Source organism: Pongo pygmaeus, chromosome 16 (genome assembly GCF_028885625.2).
Source record: "Pongo pygmaeus isolate AG05252 chromosome 16, NHGRI_mPonPyg2-v2.0_pri, whole genome shotgun sequence".
Taxonomy (NCBI): domain Eukaryota; kingdom Metazoa; phylum Chordata; class Mammalia; order Primates; family Hominidae; genus Pongo; species Pongo pygmaeus.
Genome location: NC_072389.2, coordinates 70,595,483 through 70,618,956, shown reverse-complemented (window position 1 = coordinate 70,618,956; position 23,474 = coordinate 70,595,483). Strand labels below are relative to the sequence as shown.

Genomic DNA, 23,474 nt, shown 5'->3' with positions numbered 1-23,474 from the left:
TTCGGGCCCGTTGGGGGCCCCAGGAGGGGCTCGGGTGAGGATCTGTCCCTACTAGAGTCCCCCAGGACTCGGGGCACCCAGCTGGCCATCCCGGACGCAAGCCGCGCGGTACCCGATATGTTACTATCACTGTGCGGCCCAGACACTGGGACATAAACAAGGTTCACAGTACTTCCCGGTGTCAGGCAAGCCCCGGGGCCCGCAGGACAGCGGCGGGAGAGATGGGGAGAGGTCCCGCAGGAGTTGGTTCGGAAGTACTTGGGTGTTTCAGCAGTCCTTTGCTGGCTTTCCCAACTTGACCGGGAGGTAGTTTCCTAAGAGTGGCGCATGTTGTTTACCTTTTCTTTCTGTTTATCTGAAGCTGTGAAAGAATGGCGCCCCAGCCAAGAGAGTCTGGAAAATAAACTTTTTTTCTCTTCCTCAAATCTATGGATGTCAGACCACGAGGCTAGATCCTGTTACAATGACTGACTTCTAGACAAATTCGTTTTATTTTGGCTTATCGGTTTATGACCCTTGGATGGATTTTTTAAAAGGCCCCTTTTATCTAACTTTTAAGCCAATTATAAAATCCTTATTGTTTACTAAATATATCTTCCAATTTCTTTACTACAGAAGGAGGGATTGAATGAGGTAATGTGGGCAGAAGCATTTTGTAAAATGATTCATAAATGTAAGGGAGTGAATTTAATCCTAAATCGATGTTAAGCCTCAACCAGTAGCTGTCCCGATTCCAGGAATTCGATTTGCAAACACTTTAAAGTGACATATTTTTAATCCATTTATCTGACATATATTAACATTTGTCGAGGGCCCACTGTGTGTCAGGCCTTCTTTTAGTGCTGGAGGTAGAGTGGTGAATAAGTCCTCACCCTCTTGTTTAAATCTAGTGGAGTAGGCAAAGAATAATACAGTTTCCTGTGGGTGGATGAAGTATGTGTGTGTTCTCTTTGCTCAGGGACGGCTTCTTTGAAAGTGTTACTGATCTGTTCTAGCCAAGAGTCCGTGAACATTTTTGAATCATAGGAGATAGGCAGTTACTTTTTTTTTTGTTTCGAAACGACTGTTTTCTTTCTCTTTTTCTTTTCTCCTTCCTTTCCTTCCGTCCTGTCTTTCCTTTCTGTCTTTCTTTCCATCTTCTTTCTGTCTGTCTTCTCTTCTTTTTTTTGAGACAGAGTCTCGCTCTGTCGCCCAGGCTGGAGTGCAGTGGCGAGATCTCAGTTTACTGCAAGCTCCGCCTCCCGGGTTCACGCCATTCTCCTGCCTCAGCCTCCCGAGTAGCTGGGACTGCAGGCGCCCGCCACCACGCCTGGCCAATTTTTGTATTTTTAGTACAGACAGGGTTTCACCGTGTTAGCCAGGATGGTCTCAGTCTCCTGATCTTGTGATCCGTCCGCCTCGGCCTCCCAAAGTGCTGGGATTACAGGCGTGAGCCACCGCGCCTGGCCTCTTTCTGTGTGTCTTTCTTGATGGAATCTGCTAAGTTGCCCAGGCTGGAGTGCAGTAGCGCGATGTTGGCTCACTGCAACCTCCGTCTCCTGGGTTCAAGCAATTCTTCTGCCTCAGCCTCCTGAGTAAGCTGGGATTACAGGCGCAAGCCACCACACCCGACTAATTTTTATATTTTTAGTAGAGACGGGATTTTGCCATGTTCGTCAGGCTGGACTCCAACTCCTGGACCCCAGGAGATCACCCACCTTGGCCTCCCAAAGTGCTGGGATTACAGGCGTGAGTCACCACACCCGGACTAGTATTTCTTTTTAAAAACAGTTGTTCTGAAATTTAGAAAGCTTTGTCTGTATGATAAAGTTCTGTAAATAGTGAAACTTAAATTGTCTTTTCTGGTTGCTGCCAGGTAATCTGGTGAAATACACTTTACAGAAATACTTCTCTCTTTTGGCTTTCAGAGCTTCTTCACCTGAGGTTTACAGGCCTCCAAAGGGTCCTTGGATAGAATTCAGAGATTCTGTGAACTTTATTTTCACTAAGCTCTAACTGAAACAACGTTTCCTTGGCCTATGAATGTAGGCAACACATCCACAGTAGTCTTAGAAGTGTCTGTGGATTTGTCATCAATCAAAATCAGAAATATTTTCATATCACATTATAGTTGCTGATATTTCAGAATATTGTTCATACTTTTTGCTACTTTGAAATCATAGTAATTATTTAAAAAGCTGTTAGATCTTATTTAATTTTGCTTGTTAATAAAGGCATATTTTTAAAATTTTTTGATAACTACTTCATTATAATTTGTTTCCTTTGTTATGTATTTTATTTTATACATTTAAAAATAGTATTCTGAGAAGAGATCTATTCAGAGGCTTCACCAGACTGCTCAAGGGGTTCATGGCACAAAAAGTGTTAGAAACCCCAATTAGTTTGCTACAGAGCTTTATCATTTTTATGAGGATTTTATGATTGGTGAATGGTCATTTTGACTGCATCTGTCACTCTCCCTCAATTACTTTTTCCTTTTCTTTCTTCTTTTTTTTTTTTTTTTTTTTTTGTGACGGAGACTCTGTTGCTCAAGCTGGAGTGCAGTGGTGCCATCTCGGCTCACTGCAACCTCTGCTTCCTGGGTTCAAGCGATTCTCCTGCCTCAGCATCCTGGGTAGCTGAGACTACAGGCGCGTGTCACCACGCCCAGCTAATTTTTTGTATTTTTAGTAGAGATGGGTTGCACTGTATTAGCCAGGATGGTCTCGATCTCCTGACCTCGTGATCTGCCCCCCTGGGCCTCCCAAAGTGCTGGGATTACTGGCATGAGTCACTGCACCCGGCCCCTCAATTGCTTTTTCTAAGCCTACTTTTGAGATTGATACTATCTTTATGTATTTATTTATTTTGAGACAGATCCCTGCTCTGTTGCACAGGCTGGAGTACAGTGGCGCAATCTCGGCTCACTGCAACCTCTGCCTCGTTCAAGCGATTTCCCTGCCTCAGCTTCCCGAGTAGCTGGGATTACAGGCACCTGTCACCACGCCCGGCTACTTTTGTTTCTTTAGTAGAGACAGGGTTTCACCATGTTGGCCAGGCTGGTCTTAAACTCCTGACCTCAAGTGATCCACCCACCTCAACCTCCCAAAGTGCTGGGATTACAGGCGTGAGCCATCACACCTGGCTCATTCAATTTTTTTATTGTGGTAAGATACATATAAGATTGGCCAGGCTCGGTGGCTCACGCCTGTAATCCCAGCACTTTGGGAGGCTGAGGTGGGCGGATCACAAGGTCAGGAGATCGAGACCATCCTGGCTAACACGGCGAAACCCCGTCTCTACTAAAAAATACAAAAAATTAGCCGGGCGTGGTGGCGGGCGCCTGTAGTCCCAGCTACTTGGGAGGCTGAGGCAGGAGAATGGCGTGAACCCAGGAGGCGGAGCTTGCCGTGAGCTGAGATTGCGCCACTGTACTCCAGCCTGGGCGACAGAGCGAGACTGTCTCAAAAAAAAAAAAGATATAAGATTTACAAGACTTAACTACTTTTAGTGTATAGTTCGGTAGTATTAAGTACATTGATACTGTGCAACCATTGCCATCATCTTGTAAAACTGAAGCTCTGTACCCATTACAACAATAACTCTCCATTTTCCCCAGCCCCCAGGAACTGCCATTCTACTCGCTGACTCTATGATTTTGCCTTCTAAGTACCACATATAAGTAGAATAACACAATTTTTTAAAGAACTTTTTTTTGTGTGTGACAGGGTCTCCCTCTGTTGCCCAGGCTGGAGTGCAGTGGCATGATCTTAGCTCACTGCAACCTCTGCCTCCTGGGTTCAAGAATTCGCCTGCCTCAGCCTCCTGAGTAGCTGGGATTACAGACGCCTGCCGGCACATCCAGCTAATTTTTGTATTTTAAGTAGAGACAGGGTTTCATCATGTTGGCCAGGCTGGTCTCTAACTCTGGGATTCCAGGCATGAGCCACCATGCCTGGCCTTAAAGAACATTTGAAGTTTGTTTCCATTGTTACAGATTTTTTTTTTTTTTTTTTTTTTTGAGATGGAGTCTCAATCTGTCACCTAGGCTGGAGTGTGGTGGCATGACTTCAGTTTGCTGCAAACTTCGCCTCCCGGGTTCAAGCGATTTTCCTGCCTCAGCCTCCCGAGTAGCTGGGATTAAAGGCGCCCACCACCATGCCTGGCTAATTTTTTTAAATTTTTGGTAGAGACGGGGTTTCACCATGTTGGCCAGGCTGGTTTTGAACTCCTGACCTCAAGTGATCCGCCCGCCTCGGCCTCCCAAAATGCTAGGATTACAGGGGTGAGCCTGGCCCACCCAGGCCACCACACCCGGCCCAGATAGTATTCTTATATAATAACAGACGAGTTGCTGTCAGATGTTTATTCTCATTGGTAGAAATAATAAAAATATAGGGCATAAATGGCCTTTTTCAAAATCTTACAGGTGAGGCAGATGTTGAAGTCCATTCAAACTTTGAAAAAGTTATGACGTGGGTGATCTTGCCTTACTTCCAAAGGACACATACAGAAAGAAACACCTTTATTTATTTAGAATCTTTCAGAGGCCCAGACCTGCTGGCCTGTTTTTGAAAGGACTTTGCCTCTGTTGGTGTCATTTTTTTCTCTCAGTTTATACTACTGCTGTGAAAATGATAGCTTTTCTCCAACCTCCTTTATGCTCAAGGAATTTTTGTTTCCAGGGGATTTATTGAGGCATGTCTATATTTGATGTAGATTTCCTCTTATTTTCAGGTATTTCTGGTGGTCGCATTCATATGTCAGTTTTAGGAAGGCTTGGGACATTCGAAACTCAGATTCTGCGAAGAGCTCCTCTTAGATCGTTTACAGAAACACCAGCATACTTTGCCTCAAAAGATGGGATAAGTAAAGATGGTTCCGGAGATGGAAATAAGGTAATTATTTTATCTTATTGGCACCTGTACACATTGTGAGTTCGCTCCTTTAAAAAAATATAATAGTACTGTCTTTTACTGGCTTATATGTTTTCTGTAGGAAATATGAGATAGCTAAAATGATCTGAATAATTTTATGTAATTAGATGTTTCATTTTGAACCTTAAAATACTTTTATAAGCATTGCACATAGTAAGGAGTAATTAAAATTTCTTACACCCCAAAGTAGTAAAGAAGTGTCATTAAATACAGTTAGTCAGTAGGATTGAATTAGGAATAGCCATCATTTCCTGCTTTCATATAACTCTTATAACTCGTGACAGTATAAACCTCACTTTATCCTCTACCTAAAAATTTCAGATTTGTGGTATAACTTAATGTTGGGCTACTCTGGTAGCCTAAAAATTTCATATTTCTGGTATAACTTTATGTTGTAGCTAGTATAACTTATGTTGGTAGTTGTATTGAGTCAGTGACTCACCAGTTTTTTTCATTATGTGAATTTGACTAACACTTGAGTTAATTTTATATGTTAGACAAAATGTGAGACACTTACATATCCATACTTAACAGTGACTCTGATATGAGTAAAATTATTCCCATTTTAGAGATGAGAAAAGTTAGATCTAAGAATAGTCAGAGTCACTACCTACCATGATCATAACTCCTGATTAAATTTCATTGAAATGTAGTTTTTTACCCTTAGTAAATTTTCTAGTGCCTGAGTCATTGAATGAAAGCTATTTATTATATATGTTGGCATATGTTATACAAAGGAGGACTACAGATATACATGTATTTACTAGAACTGATTTGATTTTTGAAGTAATAGATCTTCTGACATCAGTAATAGAATTATAAAATATACTAATAATTTCATCCTAGAAATATAGAAAATTATAAAATTAATTACAAACAGTATTGTTTACATTTAAGTTGGTTGCCTGAAACTAATAATTGACACTCTTCCTTTTTTCTCCTTCATAAACGTTAGAAATCAGCAAGTGAGGGAAGTAGTAAGAAATCAGGCTCTGGGAATTCTGGGAAAGGTGGAAACCAGCTGCGCTGTCCTAAATGTGGCGACTTGTGCACACATGTAGAGACCTTTGTATGTAAGTATTACATCTTCTATTGTTCTTTTTTCCCTGCATTTTCTATAAATTACTAAATGTATAAAAATATGTAAATTATGTAAAATGTATAAATATAGGGCAGGCACAAATGGCTTATGCCTATAATCCCAGCACTTTGGAAGGAGGAGATGGGAGGATCCCTTGAGCCTAGGAGTTCAAGACCTGCCTGGGCAACATGTTGAGACACTTGTCTTTACAAAAAAAAAAAGCCAGGTATGGTGGTGCATACCTGTGGTCCTAGCTACTTCTTTTAAGAAGGTTGAGGCTGCAGTGAGCCATGGTCATGCCACTGTACCCCATCCTGGGTGACAGAGACCCTGTCTCAAAAAAATATATATATATATATAAAATATATATAATATATAATATAATATATATTATATATAATATAATATATAATATATAATATACATGTATAATATAATATATAATATATATTATACATGTATAATATAATATATAAAATACATGTATATATAATATATAATATATAATACATGTATATATAATATATATTATACATGTATATATAATGTATAATATATAATACGTGTATATATAATATACATGTATAATATATAATACATGTATATATAATATATATTATATTATTTTATATATACATATATATTATATATACATATGTTATATTATATATACATATATATTATATATACATATATAATATATAATATATGTATATATAATACATATATGTATATATAATATATAAATTGTATTAAATGTGTAGAAATATGGATTATATGAAATAGATAATATATGTGACTTTGTATGTTATATAAATTATATGTAAATTGTATGAGCTTACCTGATTCTCTCTTACATTCACCATATACTAGAAAATCCTCAGGACTGGTAATACTTTGCATGGTTGTGTAAGAGATAATTTAAGAAAAACATTTGCTTCTTTATTTTGCTTACTTGTGTTTATTGCAAATTAGATTTTGTGAATTTCTGGATGTGATCATTAGGCTATAGGAGAACCAAGACTTATTTATTCTGTATTTATTACTATGTTCTTCAAATACATTCTGAGTATCTCACATGACTGGGAAGGCCAGTCATTCATATATTAAGGTAATTTCCCTTAGTACTTACCAAAGGAGGTAAGCCCTCAATTCTGGGAAGCATCTGATAATTATTAATGATTCAGACACTCAGAGAAGGAAGAAATCAGGGCTGGGCACAGTGACTCACACCTGTAATCCCAGCACTTTCGGAGGCTGAGGTAGGCAGAGTGCTTGAGCCCAGAAGTTCAAAACCAGCCTGAGCAACATGGCAAAACCCCATATGTATAAAAAAATAAAATTAGCTAGGTATGGTGGTGCATGGCTATAGTTCCAGCTACTTAGAGACTGAGGTAGGAGGATCACTTGAGCCTGGCAGGTGAGGCTGCAGCCAGCCAGCCATTGAATTCCAGCCTCGGCGACAAAGCAACACCCTGTCTCAAAAAAAGAAAAAAGAAGGAAAAAAAATCAGCTATCCTACTTTTGCTGTTAGTGTCAGTAACTGTCCGAAATGCAAAGATTCTACTACAGATATTTTCATTAATGAATCAAATAATCAAAAAACTCATTACTTACATAATTTAGAGTTATTGGTAATGAATTGTACCACCATGTCAACCTTCCTATACAATCCAATTGAAGAAGGCTTCAAGATTGTAAGACTTCAGTGACTGATGGTTGGCTATAGAGTATTCTCTATCCCCTAACCCTAATATTGAGACTTTGGTTACAATTTCACACTTACCATTAACCGTAATTGGCCACCATATGAAAAGGTACTAGACGTAGTGTGTTTTTATGTGCTGGAAAGACTTAAAGTAGCTCTATCCCATAGCTGGAATATTAGGGGTTCTGAACAAAATTTAATTTGGATCAAAACATAAAATGAAAAGTGGGCCGGGCGCTATGGCTCACACCAGTAATCACAGGACTTTGGGAGGCCGAGGCAGGCTGATCACTTGAGGTCAGGAGTTTGAGACCAGCCTGCTCAACATGGTGAAACCCCATCTCTACTAAAAATAAAAAATTAGCCGGGCGTGGTGGCATGCATCTGAAGTCCCAGCTGTTTGGGAGGCTGAGACAGGAGAATGGCTTGAACCTGGGAGGTGGAGGTCATGGTGAGCCAAAATCACACCACTGCACTTCTCCAGCCTGGGTGACAGAGTGAGACTCCATCTCAAAAAAAAAAAAGATAGAACTGGATGATAAAACCTTCTAAACAAATTTGATGTGGTATAATAAAATTATACAGAGGCTGAAAATTGTTCAGTTTATAAGGTCAGTGTCTTATATTTTAATCAAGAAATTTTCCTCCTTTTTTTTCTTCAAAGAAACATTTCAACCTTTACAGACCTAAAGAATAATTTGTTGCCAGGCGCGGTGGCTTACGCCTGTAATCCCAGCACTTTGGGAGGCTGAGGTAGGCGGATCACCTGAGGTGAGGCATTCAAGACCAGCCTGGCCAACGTGGTGAAACCCCATCTCTACTAAAAATACAAAAATTTGCTTGGCGTGGTGGTCGCGGGCACCTGTAATCCCAGCTACTTGGGAAGCTGAGGCAGGAGAATTGCTTGAACCCAGGAGGCGGAGGCTGCAGTGAGCTGAGATCACACCACTGCACTCTAGCCTGGGAAATGAGTGAAACTCTGTCTCCAAAAATAATAATAATAATAATAATTTCTTAGAGTAGAAAAGGAAAGAAACTAATATTTAATAAATGCCAACATATATAGTTTTATTCTTGCACCCTTAATTTTGCCAGAACAAAGAGTATTCTCCTTTTTATAAATGAACAAACTGAGATTTAGCAAGTTTAAGTAACTCATTCAAGGTCACATAGCAGTGAGGATTTGCTATTCAGAAATTCCTATATCATACATTTCTACCAGCTGGAGATTCTTTAGGAGTAAACTAGCTCCTCTTGAGATTAAATTTATTTTCCTTCTGTGCATTCTTTCCAAAACTTGCCAGGTTGTATTAGTCACTAAAGGTGACTGTTAAACTTAGAGATTCCCAAACTCCTTCCCTGGAGATTAAGACTCTGTAGATGTGGGATGGGGTCCTAGAATTTGTATGTTAGTAGTATCTGTATATTATTAGTTAGACCAAGTGTGGAAACACTACTTTAGTGTAATCAATTCAAGGCTGAGTACTGTTTGCTTTGAGAATTCTAATTGTGGGTGGTGATATGGGAGTAGAAAATGTAGAAGGAAAGAATGAAAAAAAGCACACACTTATGTGCAAAATTAATAGCAAATGTGTTGATTCAGACCTGGGCCTGAATTTTCTTCGCTAGGCCCAGAAAATATGTAGATGATCATGACACTGTCCCTGTCCTCTGTAACTATTTGTAGGCCCTAGCAGTACAGTGAGCCCCTCCTCCCTTAGTTTTGTGTACCCATAATAAAAGTATTTTCAGAATGCGTCCTTTTGAATCCTTCTGTGTCTGATCATTAAAAGTTGGGTCTTCATAGTCCTAAAGAGAGTTTTATTTGATCTCAGGTTACTAACAGGTTGAGCATCCATAGTCTGAAAATCTGGAATTCAAAATGCTCCGAAATCCTTTTGAGTGTGTCATGATGCTTAAAGGAAATGCTCCATTGGAGCATTTCAGATTTCATATTTCATGTAGGGGTGCTTAACCAGTGTATTTCTGTGAATATTCCAAAACCTGAAAACATTTGAACTCTGAAACACTTCTGGTCCCATGCATTTTGGTTAAGGGATAACTCAGCCTGCTTTTTTGTTTGTTTGTTTTTTGTTTCTTTTTTTTTTTTTTTTTGAGGCAGAGTTTCACTGTTCTCACCCAGGCTGGAGTGCAGTGGCGTGATCTGAGCTCACTGCAACTTCCACCACCTGGATTCAAGTGCCAGCCTCAGGTGCCTCAGCCGCAGCCTCCTAAGTAGCTGGGATTACAGGTGCCTGCCACCATGCCAGGCTAATTTTTGTATTTTTAGTAGAGATGGAGTTTCACCTTGTTGGCCAGGCTGGTCTCGAATTCCTGACCTCAGGTGATTCACCTGCCTCGGCCTCCCAAAGTGCTGGCATTACAGGCGTGAGGCACCATGCCTGGCCTGCATTTTAAGTCTGCGTTTATTTGGATACTAGTTTGTAAACATCTTTTTATATGCTTTTTGGTCAGTTGTAATTCTTTTGTGAATGGCCTGTTTAAGTAATTGTCTACTTTTTTGTAATTTTAATTATTTTTAATTACTTGAGGAATGCATATATAGATCCTCCTTTATGAGAAAAGAATAGACCCTGATAGATGAAGCTAAAGTTCTATAACATATCTTCATTGAACATGTGACTTTTTTTAAAGTATAAATAGCATATTCATATTTTTGCAAATTGCTTGTTTTCAGTACGCAATGTTTTGAGAGCTGTGTATGTTAATGCAGTTGACTCCTGAACAGTGGGTTTGAATTGCTCAGGCCCACTTATACCTAGCTTTTATTCAACCAAACACATAATGGCCAGCATATATGAGGAGCTAACTTTTCATATGTGTGGGTTCCACAGGGCCAACTGCAGGACTTGAGTATGCATGGATTTGGTTATATGTGGGTGGTCCTAGAACTAGTCTCCTATGTGTGCCAAGGGACAGCTGTACATGTGGGCCTAATCCTTCCTTTTAAAAATTTATTTGAGATATCATCATTCATATACCATGCAATTCATCTTCAGTGGTTTTAAAATATTTACTAAGTTGTGGCCCGGCACGGTGGCTTATGCCTGTAATCCCAGCACTTTGGGAGGCCGAGGCGGGCAGATCATGAGGTCAGGAGTTTGAGACCAGCGTGACCAACATGGTGAAACCCCATCTCTACTAAAAATACAAAAATTAGCCGGGCTTGGTGGCACGCACCTGTAATCCCAGCTACTTGGGAGGCTGAGACAGGAGAATTGCTTGAACCCGGGAGGCGGAGGTTGCAGTGAGCCGAGATCACGCCACTGCACTCCAGCCTGGGTGACAGAGCGAGACTTCATCTCAAAAAAAAGGAGGCCAAGCATGGTGGCTCACGCCTGTAATCCCAGCACTTTGGGAGGCCAAGGTGGGTGGATCACGAGGTCAGGAGATGGAGACCATCCTGGCTAACACGGTGAAACCCCGTCTCTAATAAAAATACAAAAAATTCGCCTGTGTGGTGGGGCACACCTGTAGTCCCAACTACCCAGGAGGCTGAGGCAGGAGAATCTCTTGAACCCAGGAGGCGGAGGCTGCAGTGAGCCGAGATCGCACCACTGCACTCCAGCCTGGGCGACAGAGCGAGACTTTGTCTCATCTTAAAAGAAAAAAAAGGTATTTATCAAGTTGAATGATCATCTCCACTATGTAATTCCAGAACATTTTTCATCACCCCAGAAAGAAACTCCACAGCCCTTAGTCACTCTCCACCCTCCTCCCCTCCTAGCCCTGTTAACTATTAACTACTTTCTCTATCAATGGATTTTCTACTCTGGGTATCTCATACAATGGAATTATACGATATGTGGCATTTCATACCAGCCTTACTTTCTTTAGCATGTTTTTAAAGTTTATCCAGTTTGCAGCATATATCAGTATTTCATTGCTTTTTATGGCTGAATAATATTTCATTGTTTAGACATTCATCAGGTGATGGACATTTACGTTGTTTCTACTTGTTGCCTGTTCTGAATAATGCTCCCGTGAACATCTGTGTACAAGTTTTTGTGTGGACATATGTTTCTAATTCTCTTGGGTATATGTTTAGGAGTGGAATTGCTGGGTCATGTGGTAGCTCTGTTTAGTTTCCACAGAATTGCTAAACTGTTTTCCGTAGCAGCTGTACCATTTTACAATCTGACCAGCAATATGAGGGTTCCAGTTTCTCCACATCCTTTTTACCACTTGTCTTTTTCTTTTTTTTTTTTTTTGAGACAGAGTCTCGCTCTGTCACCAGGTTGGAGTGCAGTGGCACTATCTCAGCTCACTGCAACCTCCACCTCCCAGATTCAAGCAATTCTCCTGTCTCAGCCTCCCAAGTAGCTGGGATTATAGGTGCCCACCACCACACCCAGCTAATTTTTGTATTTTCAGTAGAGACAGGATTTCACTATGTTGGTCAGGCTGATCTCGAACTCCTGACCTCAGGTGATCCTCCTGCGTCAGGCTCCCAGAATGCTGGAATTACAGGCATGAGCCACTGCGCCCAGCCTGTCTTTCTTTATTCATAGTGGATATGAAGTGGTATCTCATCATGGGCTTCTTTTGGTTTTATTTTGTTTTTAGAAACAGGGTCTTACTCTGTCGCCCAGGCTACAATGCAGTGGCGCAATCATAGCTGACAGTAGCCTCACCTTCCTGGGTTCAAGTTGTCCTCCCACCTCAGCATCCTGAATAGCTGAGACTACAGGCAAATGCCACCCTAGAGACAGGGTCTCATTTATGTTGCCCAGGCTGGTCCCGAACTCCTGGGCTCAAGTGATCCTCCTGCCTTGGCTTCCCAAAGTGCTGGGATTTTTGTGCTACCTCATGGGACTCACTGTGGTTTTGATTTGCATTTCCCTAATGACTAATGATGTTAATCTTTTCTTATGTTTATTGGCCATTTGTCTGTCTTCTTTGGAGAAGTGTCTATTTAAATCCTTTGTCTTTCTTTTTTTCTCCCCCCCAGACAGAATTTCGCTCTTATTGCCCAGAGTGGAGTGCAGTGGCATGATCGCGGCTCACTGCAACCTCCACCTCTCGGGTTCAAGCAGTTCTCAGCCTCAGGCTCCTGAGTAGCTGGGATTACAGGTGCCCGCCACCACACCCGGCTAATTTTTTTGTATTTTTAGTAGAGATGGGGTTTCACCATCTTGGCCAAGCTGGTCTTGAACTCCTGACCTTGTGATCCTCCCACCTCAGCCTCCCAAACCAACAAAATTTCATATAAAGAAATATAGGATACCTGTAGTAGCTATTTAAAGGAAAGAATTTATCTCCTGGTAACTTAACAAAATTAGATTTTTGCCCCTTGTTTTTGGAGTAAAAATACATTGGCCAGGCATGGTGGTTCATGCCTGTAATCCCAGCAGTTTGGAAGGCCGAGGCGGGTGGATCACCTGAGGTCGGGAGTTTGAGACCAGCCTGACCAACATGGAGAAACCCCGTCTCTACTAAAAATACAAAATTAGCTGGGCGTGGTGGCGCATGCCTGTAATCCCAGCTACTTGGGAGACTGAGGCAGGAGAATCACTTGAACCTGGGAGGCGGAGGTTGCGGTGAGCTGAGATCACGCCATTGCACTCCAGCCTGGGCAACAAGAGCGAAACTCCGTCTCAAAAAAAAAAAAAAAAAAAAAAAAAGTGCATTGCAATGCTTGTGTTTTTTTTTTTCCCCAAAATAGCATTTTGATAAATAACATTGAATCCTTGAATTTAGGGATATGTTGAAAATATGTCAGTGTAAAATTGTGTTGCAAATATTCAAGTCAAATTTAAGCAACCTTTCAATAGTAAGCAAAGAAGGATGTGATTTGTTGGTGCTTAATCGTTTTCCTTTTGACCTAATTTCCTTAGAGAAATATTTTGTACTTGTGCTCTCAGGCTAGATTTTCCTGTCACACTGCCTAAACTAGATCAGCGGATTCTCTGCCCTTTAATCCTTGCCCTGTTTACCATCAGTAACAATTGTAAACTAGTGCCTCGTCATTATAAAGGCAGTGACTGTCTTTCCCACTGATGGGAAGTGGTGATTATTTACTTAGGCTTGTGTTAGTCACAGGGGCTTCAAATAGCTTGATCTTTAGGTAAGCATTTATACGTGATCAGTAAATAGGAAACATGGATGAAACCTCTTATTCCTTAAAATTTGCTATTAGAATTTATCCGAAATGTTTTTTTTTTTTTTTGAGACTGAGTCTCGCTCTATTGCCCAGGCTGAAGTGCAGTGGTGCGATCCCAGCTCACTACAACCTCCACTTCCCAGGTTCAAGCAATTCTCGTGCCTCAGCCTGCCTAGTTGCTAGGATTACAGGCACAAGACAACATGCCCGGCTAATTTGTATATTTTTAGTAACGACAGGGTTTCACTATGTTGGCCAGGCTGGTCTTGAACTCCTGACCTTAAGTGATCCACCTGTCTCAGCCTCCCAAAGTGCTAGGATTACAGGCATTAGCCACCTTGGCCAGCCCAGAATGTGTTTTTAATTAGTGTTGTGTTTAAGTACAGAAACATGGCCAGGCACCGTGGCTCACGCCTGTAACCCCAGCACTTTGGGAGGCTGAGGTGGGTGTTTCACGAGGTCAGAAGATCGAGACCATCCTGGCCAACATGGTGAAACCCCATCTCTACTAAAAGTACAAAAATTAGCTGGGTGTGGTGGCGTGCACCTGTAGTCCCAGCTACTCCAGAGGCTGAGGCAGGAGAATTGCTTGGACCCAGGAGGCGGAGGTTGCAGTGAGCCCATATCGTGCCACTGCACTCCAGCTGGGTGACAGAATGAGACTGTCTCAAAAAAAAAAAAAGAAGAACAGAAACACAATAATTGATTGAATTGATAATGAAGTGGTTTTGTTTGTTTTTGAGACAGAGTTCTGTTGCCTAGGCTGGAGTATAGTGACGTGGTCTCGGCTCACTGCAACCTCCACCTCCTGGGTAACCCTCAAGGGATTCTCCTGCCTCAGTCTCCCAGGTAGCTGGGATTACAGGCACCCACCACCACACCTGGCTAATTTTTGTATTTTTAGTAGAGACAGGGTTTCGCCATGTTGGCCAGGGTGGTCTCGAACTCCTGACCTCAGGTGATCCACCCGCCTCGGCCTCCCAAAGTGCTGGGATTACAGGCCTGAGCCACCACGCCCAGCCTAAAGTTGTTTTTTTAATGTGGAGTTGTCTACTTTTTTCATTTAGATTAGTTTGTAAAGACGTAGGTGTGCTTGCTAGTGCAGTGTTCCTTATAATCTGTGGATAGATATTTATATTTAAAATTTTCCCAAAGGAAAAAAAATCCCATGAAATTTTTTTTTCTCTGCAGTTCTCTCTTTCTAATTGGGTTACACAAAAATGTATTACTTAGACATACTAGCTTTGTATTTGACACCTATATCTATAAGAGATTCTCTACCAAATTGCTTTCTGAGGTCCCTGGTTACCATTAGTAGGGTTAGGCTGAGTTAAGCATGTATGTCCAAACCCAGCTACTTGGGAGGTGGGAGGATCCCTTGAGAACAGAAGTTTGAGGCTAGCCTGGACAACATAGCAAGACATCAGCTCTTAAAAAAAAAAGTCGCTGGGTGTGGTGGCTCATGCCTGTAATCCCAGCACTTTGGGAGGCTGAGGCAGGTGGATCACCTGAGGTCAGGAATTTGAGACCAGCCTGACCAACATGGTCAAACCCCATCTCTACTAAAAAATACAAAATTAGCCGGGCGTGGTGGCACATGCCTGTAATCCCAGCTACTTGGGAGGCTGAGGCAAGAGAATTGCTTGAACCCTGGAGGCGAGGCGAAGGTTGCAGTGAGCCGAGATCGCACCATTGCACACTAGCCTGGGCAACAAGAGCGAAACTCTGTCTGAAAAAAAAAAAAGTATATATCCACATATCTACATCCTATAACCATTTGTTTTTTTTTAATGTTTATTTGTTTTGTTTATAATAAGAGGGCACAATGGGCACCATCTCGGCTCACTGCAACCTCTGGCTCCCAGGTTCAAGCAGTTCTCCTGCCTCAGCCTGCCGAGTAGCTGGGTTTACAGGTACTTATCATGCCCGGCTAGTTTTTGTATTTTTAGTAGAGACAGGGTTTCACCATGTTGGCCAGGCTGGTCTTGAACTCCTAAGCTCAAGTGATCCACCTGTCTTGGCCTCCCAAAGTGCTGGGATTACAGGTGTGAGCCACTATGCCCCGCCAACATCCTATAACCATGTTTTGAAAAGAAAGAGTAGGCTGGCCTCAGTGGGTCACGCCTGTAATCCCAAGCACTTTGGGAGGCCAAGGTAGGAGGGTTACTCGAGTCCAGGAGTTTGAGACCCACCTGGGCAACATCATGAGACCCTGTCTCTACAGAAGATTTTTAAAAGTAGGCAGGCATCGGCCGGGCGCAGTGGCTCACGCCTGTAATCCCAGCACTTTGGGAGGCCAAGGCGGGCAGATCATGAGGTCAGGAGATCGAGAGGCGCCTGTAGTCCCAGCTACTCGGGAGGCTAAGGCAGGAGAATGGCGTGAACCTGGGAGGTGGAGCTTGCAGTGAGCCGAGATCGCACCACTGCACTCCAGCCTGGGCGACAGAGCAAGACTCCGTCTCAAAAAAAAAAAAAAAAAAAAAAAAGTAGGCAGGCGTGGTGGCGCGTGCCTGTAGTCCTGGATACTCAAGGAGGCTGAGGGGAGAGGATTGCTTGAGCTTAGGAGGTCAAGACTGCAGTGAGTAGTGATCACGCCACTGCACTTCAGCCTGGGCAACAGAGCGATACCCTGTCTCAAAAAAAAAAAAAGAGAAAAGAAAAATAAGTCATCTTTAACATAGGATATTCTGTAGCTGATCCATTGGAATTGAGAAATCCTTATAAATGTATTCATCCACTGTGTATCCACAAAGTTTTTTTTTTTATTATACTTCAAGTTCTAGGGTACACATGCACAACATGCAGGTTTGTTACATAGGTATACATGTGCCATGTTGGTGTGCTGTACTCGTTAACTCATCATTTACATTAGGTATATCTCCTAATGCTATCCCTCCCCCCTCCCCCCACCCCATGACAGGCCCTGGTGTGTGATGTTCCCCACCCTGTGTCCAAGTGTTCTCATTGTTCAGTTCCCATCTATGAGTGAGAACATGCAGTGTTTGGTTTTCTGTCCTTGCTATAGTTTGCTTAGAATGATGGTTTCTAGCTTCATCCACGTCCCTACAAAGGACATGAACTCATCACTTGTATCCACAAATTTTTTTTTTTTTTTTTTTTTTTTTGAGACGGAGTCTCACTTTGTCACCCAGGCTGGAGTGCAGTGGTGCAATCTCAGCTCACTGCAAGCTCCACCTCCTGGGTTCATACCATTCTCCTGCCTCAGCCTCCTGAGCAGCTGGGACTACAGGCGCCCACCACCACACCCAGCTAATTTTTGTATTTTTAGTAGAGACAGGGTTTTACTGTGTTAGCCAGGTCTCGATCTCCTGACCTCGTGATCCGTCCGCCTCGGCCTCCCAAAGTGCTGAGATTACAGGCATGAGCCACTGTGCCTGGCCAAAAATTTTTAAAAGAAAAAAGGGACTCTTTTTATCCTCACTTTAAACTAACTTTGTATTGCTTTCAAAGTCTGCATGATTCTCTTTAAATCAAATCAGTATGACTGAGAAAGCAGTATTTTGTTAGTTTCTTAGTGGTTTTTTGATCAGAGAAATAGGAACTAGTGGAGTAAAGATAAAATAAGAAAGATATGAAATAATTTTATATATATATATTTTTCTGAGATGGAGTCTTGCTCTATCTCCCAGGCTGGAGTGCAATGGCGCAATCTCAGCTCACTGCAACCTCCACCTCTTGGGTTCAAGCGATTCTCCTGCCTCAGCCTCCCGAGTAGCTGGGATTAGAGGTGTCTGCCACCAGGCCCAGCTAATTTTTGTTTTTGTTTGTTTGTTTGTTTGTTTGTTTTTAGTAGAGACGGGGTTTCATCATGTTGGCCAGGCTGGTTTCTAACTCCTGACCTCAGGTGATCCACCTGCCTCAGTCTCCCAAAGTGCTGGGATTACAGGCGTGAGCCACCACACCTGAAAAATGCTCATGGATTTAAGAGAATGTAAAGAATATACATTTTTTACATTTTTAGGAATTAAAATAGATTTATCTCTTTCAACTTTTGTACATGTTTGACATTTTCTATAATATTGGAAAAATATATGAATCTTGTATTTTACTTTTTTAGTTTGTTCATTCAAGTATTTCAATAAAATAGATGATTACTCCATATTCTCAAAGAGGTTTTAAAATCTTTTTTAGTGGGCCGGGTGCGGTGGCTCACGCCTGTAAATCCCAGCACTTTGGGAGGTGGAGACGGGCAGATAACAAGGTGAAGAGATCAAGACCATCCTGCCCAATATAGTGAAATCCTGTCTCTTCTAAAAATACAAAAATTAGCTGGGCATGGTGGTGCACCCCTGTAATCCCAGCTACTCGGGAGGCTGAGGCAGGAGAATTGCGTGAACCCAGGAGGCAGAGGTTGCAGCAAGCCGAGATCACACCACTGCACTCCAGCCTGGCAACAGAGCGAGACTCCGTCTCCAAAAGAAAAAAAAAAAAATCTTTTTTAGTGAATGGAAAGTTGGAAAAATTTCACCCAATCTTTTCTTTTAAAGAAGTATATCACAAAATGAAGGGACCTAATAGAAATGAGCAAAAGGTAGTTGACTGATCTATCTTTGTAGTATACTTGGCATATAAATGAGGCTTTTTGTGTGGCAAGTAGATTGAACAGCAAGTCTACTTTTTGTCAGGTGCATAGCTTTCATTTACACTGGAGTCTTTAAGGTTAAACACTATTGGAATTATTTTTTATTTCCCTCTACTTATGTCTGTTTTCTTTTACAGCATCCACCCGTTTTGTCAAGTGTGAAAAGTGTCATCATTTTTTTGTTGTGCTATCTGAAGCAGACTCAAAGAAAAGCATAATTAAAGAACCTGAATCAGCAGCAGAAGCTGTAAAATTGGCATTCCAACAGAAACCACCACCTCCCCCTAAGAAGGTATAAGTCTTAAGCTCAGTCTTACAAGTATTTTATCTTGAAAATGTTCCATTGCTTCCCTCTCCCAAGTTTACATTGAATCCTAATACTAGTATCTAAACAAGTATTATAGGTTCATAATATGGACCATGTGTGGCTAAATTGTTATTGCCTTTTGGAATTTAAATATGGGGTCTGTTGCTTTTTCCCATGTTATGATTACTGTATTCAGTAGCAGTGAAATATAGCTAGATAATTATTAAAATGTTAACTTGTTAATACCAAGTTAATCTGAAATAATATCTACAATAGAGCAAGCAACTTTTGATTTATTTTTGTTCATATAGACCCTCCAATAACACCAGCCTAGGCTGGTCCACTTGACTAGCCTTAAAAAAAAAAAGGTCTGTAATTATCTCCCTTAAATTGGTCTATTTTATGGTAAAACAGCCTTCAGTCTAATAATATAGGTGAGTAGTTTTTTCATAGCCAGTGTGCTGGGGCTGCTCTGTATAGCACTGTGGCTTTGGTAGTGTGGACTCTTTTTAGAAGTCTCAGGCCGAGTATGATTTGGTCCTGTGAGACGTAACAGAATGTACCACCAGCTCCATTGGGTACTTGGTGCGTGCTTTTTGAGAACTGGGAACCCTTGTACCCTGGCTATGTGCCTTCTGTTCTGGCTGTGTCTCAGATGTTTGCACACTTAGATTATTTCTCACTGCCTCAGTGTATCTTTCTTCTACTGTGTTTAGATATCAGTGCATTTGTCTCTACTTCCAAATGTGCTGTGACAGATTTAATGTCATTGGTATAATTTGTAAGGAATAAAGATGTTTAAAACTATAATAAAATGTGTATGGTCAACAATTAAAGAATTTGTCATTAAAAAATGGAAAATATATTGGGCTTTATATTCTATACGAATTTGTGTAGACTTTAGACATGTGAGTTAAAATTCCAGGCAGTTTGGCCAGGTGCGGTGGTTCACGCCTGTAATCCCAGCACTTTGGGAGGCCGAGGCGGGCGGATCACGAGGTCAGGAGATCGAGACCATCCTAACATGGTGAAACCCCATCTCTACTTAAAAAAAATACAAAAAATTAGCCTGGCATGGTGGCGGGCGCCTGTAGTCCCGGCTACTCAGGAGGCTGAGGCAGGAGAATGGCGTGAACCCGGGAGGCGGAGCTTGCAGTGAGCCGAGATCACGCCACTGCACTCCAGCTTGGGTGAAAGAGCAAGACTCCGTCTAAAAAAAAAAAAAAATTCCAGGCGGTTTAACTATTTTCAGGAGTTTTTGAATTATTTATTTTTTAATCAGGGTTTCACTCTGTTGCCCAGGCTGGAGTGCAGTGGCACACTCATGGTTCACTGCAGCCTTAACCTCCCTGGGCTCAAGTGATCCTCCCACTTCAGCCTCCACAGTTGCTGGGACTGCAGGTGTGTGCCACCATGCCCAGCTAGTTTCTGTAGAGACAGAGTTTTGCCATGTTGTCCAGGCTGGTCTGCACCTCCTGGGCTCAAGTGATCCACCCGCCTCAGCCTCCCAAAGTGCAGGGATTACAGCCGTGAGCCACCATGCCCGGCAGGAGTTGGTGAATATTAATCCACCAACCATTTCATTTCTATTCACTAAAAACTTAAAAAATTTAACCTAGGTTCCAAGCTGTTGGCAATAACCAACTGTAGAATAGAGCTTTAGCTACTATTAAGAATAAAGTTTTTAGGGCTGAGCCTGGTGGCTCATGCCTGTAATCCCAGCACTTTGGGAAGCCAAGGCAAGAAGATTGCTTGAGCCCGAGGAGTTCAAGACCAGCCTGGGCGACACAGTGAGACCCTGTATCAAAAAAAGAAAAAAATATATTTTTAGAAAATAAAAAAATAATAAGAATACAGTTTTTAGAGTCTCAGATAAATGAGTAGCTTTAAAGTTAATATCTGAGAAAAAACTAAATGTATTAAAACACATAGATACTGATAGTATAATGGCTTTTGATTATATAATGCCTGTTTCTGAAAAGAGTAGTTTTATAATATGTTATCTTTGTGAAGAATATTATTCATTTGATTGACAGGTATAGATTTATTTTAATGATTTACATTAATGTTGATACTTTTAGACCATGGTGGCATGTGTATATATTCTAAGTTACTTTAAATTTAATTTGTTATCAAAAAATAAAGATTGATAGCATTGTTTATAGAATAGAAATTAGCATAACACTAGTAGAGTACAGTGATACTTTGTTAAGCTAGAGAACAAATGAATTGTGTTTTTGTTCATTTAGTGTTCAGGGCCTCTGAATCATTGCTATATAATGTATTGTCATTTTGTTTTTAATGAGAATCTTTGTTCAGATTTAAAACTGTAAGCAAATATGCTTAGTATATAACTTTTTAATGTGTGTGCTCTTATAATAGCTCATATTAAATTATTCATACCTAATCATTTTTCAGATTTATAACTACCTCGACAAGTATGTTGTTGGCCAGTCATTTGCTAAGAAGGTGCTTTCAGTTGCTGTGTACAATCATTATAAGAGAATATATAATAATATCCCAGCTAATCTGAGACAGCAAGCAGAGGTTGAGAAGCAGACATCATTAACACCAAGAGGTAGCGTTTTTGATAATTGACCTAAATATGCTTAAAAGTAATCTTTATTTGTAATTCCTCACTTTCTTCTTAAAATGTTTTTTATATAATGTGGCATTTTTCAAAGTGCAGGTTATTCCCCATTAGTGTGTCATGAAATCATTTGCCAACAGCATTTTTAAAAAATTTGATAGATGTAAATAGAAAATATCAGAATACATTAACTTATAGTTAAGGTAAATATTATTTCTTAGGCCTGGCATGGTAGCTTACGCCGGTAATCCCAGCACGTTTGGAGGCCGAGGCGGGGGGATCACTTGAGGTCAGGAGTTCGAGACCTGCCTGGCCAGCATGGTGAAACCCCGTCTCTACTAAAAATACAAAAATTAGCCATGTGGGGTGGTACATGGCTGTAGTCCCAGCTACTTGGGAGGCTGAGGCAGGAGAATCGCTTGAACCTGGGAGGCAGAGGTTGCAGTGAGCCGAGATCACGTCACCACACTCCAGCCTGGGCGGCAAGACTCCATCTCCAAAAAAAAAAAAACCACAAAAAAAAACAACTTACGTTTTCAGTTATATGTGCATGGGTTCTGAGTCACAAAGAAAAATATACTACTTATTGAGGGTCTTGGTAAAAAATGTTTGAAAGCCACTGGGGTAGAGATTGAGACATCATTTTTGAATTACAGATTTCACCACAACTAGTTCCCCATGAATGGATCTTGGCAGTGCTCTGTATGACTCAGTTCTCTTGGGTTCAGGATACAGAATTTCATTTGCCTGTGTCAGAGATATGTGGAGATAATAACTTAATATATCCAGCACTCGGCTTTCTTTGGGCCCTAGCTACAGAGTGTGAAGGCAAATTTGTAAGTGATTCAAAGTACAATTTCTATTAAGGATAGATTCTAATATACCAGTATACTGTATAATCTCAATTTACTATGGACAATAATGTATATTATATTAATAGAATGATTTATTAAAAACAATTATGAATAGAGTAAATATGAATATTTAATTTTTTGTTTTGTTGGCCAGACAGCCCCAATTTCTGATTTAGGCCTATATTCCATCATTTTAGATTCTTTTAGTTATCACTGTACAGTGTGAAGGAGTTCTGCTAAGTACTTAAATTTATAAGTCTACATTATCTTTGATTGCCTTTAGTGGCAACTAAATGCATAATTTATTTCAATGAAGACACTCGTTCACTTGCTGAACTTACATCATATAACTGCAAAATAGTTATGTGATGGTATCAGTTATTTTTAGAAAGTATAAGTCATAACTAATGGAAGACTTGGAACCTTTTTTTTTTTTTTTTTTCAAGACAAGGTCTCGCTCTGTCACCCAGGCTGGATTGCGACTCACTGCAGCCTCAACTTCCCAGGCTCCAATGATCCTCCCACCTCAGTCTCCCAAGCAATCCACCTGACTCAGCCTCCCAAAGTGCTGGGATTAATAGGCGTGAACTCTTGCACCTGGCCTGAAATCTTCATTTTTATAAGGTCCAAATAGCAGTGATAGTTATGGAGCAAAACTTTTTTGTTTTCTTCGGTAATAAATAAATATTTAAGCTATTCTAAGTGCTGGAGGAGCAAATGGTTATAATATTTATAGCATGAGGGGCTTAAACTCTTATTAAAGACATGTTATTATACCCTTACAATAGATATCAATTATAGATTTGACAAATGTGAATATTAGCAACCGGACAGCCATCTTTATGCATGGTTTTGTTTTAATATAGAAAAGATACAGCATATATGAAAAGCTGAAAAATGTTAGCGAACACATCTTTTAAATATATTTGAAAGAGGACAGGAGGTGGGATACTCATTGTTTGTTCCCCCAAGGTAAACAAATATGTAATATTTTCATCCTCTTTCTTAGAGTTAGAAATAAGAAGACGGGAGGATGAGTACAGATTTACAAGTAAGTGACTTCAGGTCCTCCTCTGTAATCATTCTTCCTTTTGACATTTATTTCAGTGAAGTGTTTCAGCAGTAACAGTGATAGACATGTATGTATTTGCTTGTGTATTACCAAGAAAGATACGTATTATCTAAATGTGTTTATCATACATGGTATAGATAACTTTGGAATAGTTTTTCATAGCTAATTTGTGTCGTTTCCATATGTTGGGTTATTTTTTATTTTTTCTATCAAACTACA

At 40.8% G+C, this 23,474-nt stretch overlaps 1 protein-coding gene across 2 annotated transcripts in view; it reads left to right on the top strand.

The window, feature by feature from the left end:
- The window catches only part of CLPX (caseinolytic mitochondrial matrix peptidase chaperone subunit X), a 42,882-nt gene that overhangs the window by 1,198 nt on the left and 18,210 nt on the right, over positions 1-23,474 (top strand). Inside the window, exons 2-6 of one of the 2 annotated variants that reach the window (XM_054450194.2) lie at positions 4,717-4,877; positions 5,872-5,989; positions 18,570-18,724; positions 21,158-21,317; positions 23,193-23,234. In XM_054450194.2, coding sequence (XP_054306169.1) covers positions 4,717-4,877; positions 5,872-5,989; positions 18,570-18,724; positions 21,158-21,317; positions 23,193-23,234 — 636 coding nt within the window. The remainder of the gene's footprint in view (positions 1-4,716; positions 4,878-5,871; positions 5,990-18,569; positions 18,725-21,157; positions 21,318-23,192; positions 23,235-23,474) is intronic. The other variant, XM_054450195.2, reaches the window with a different exon arrangement.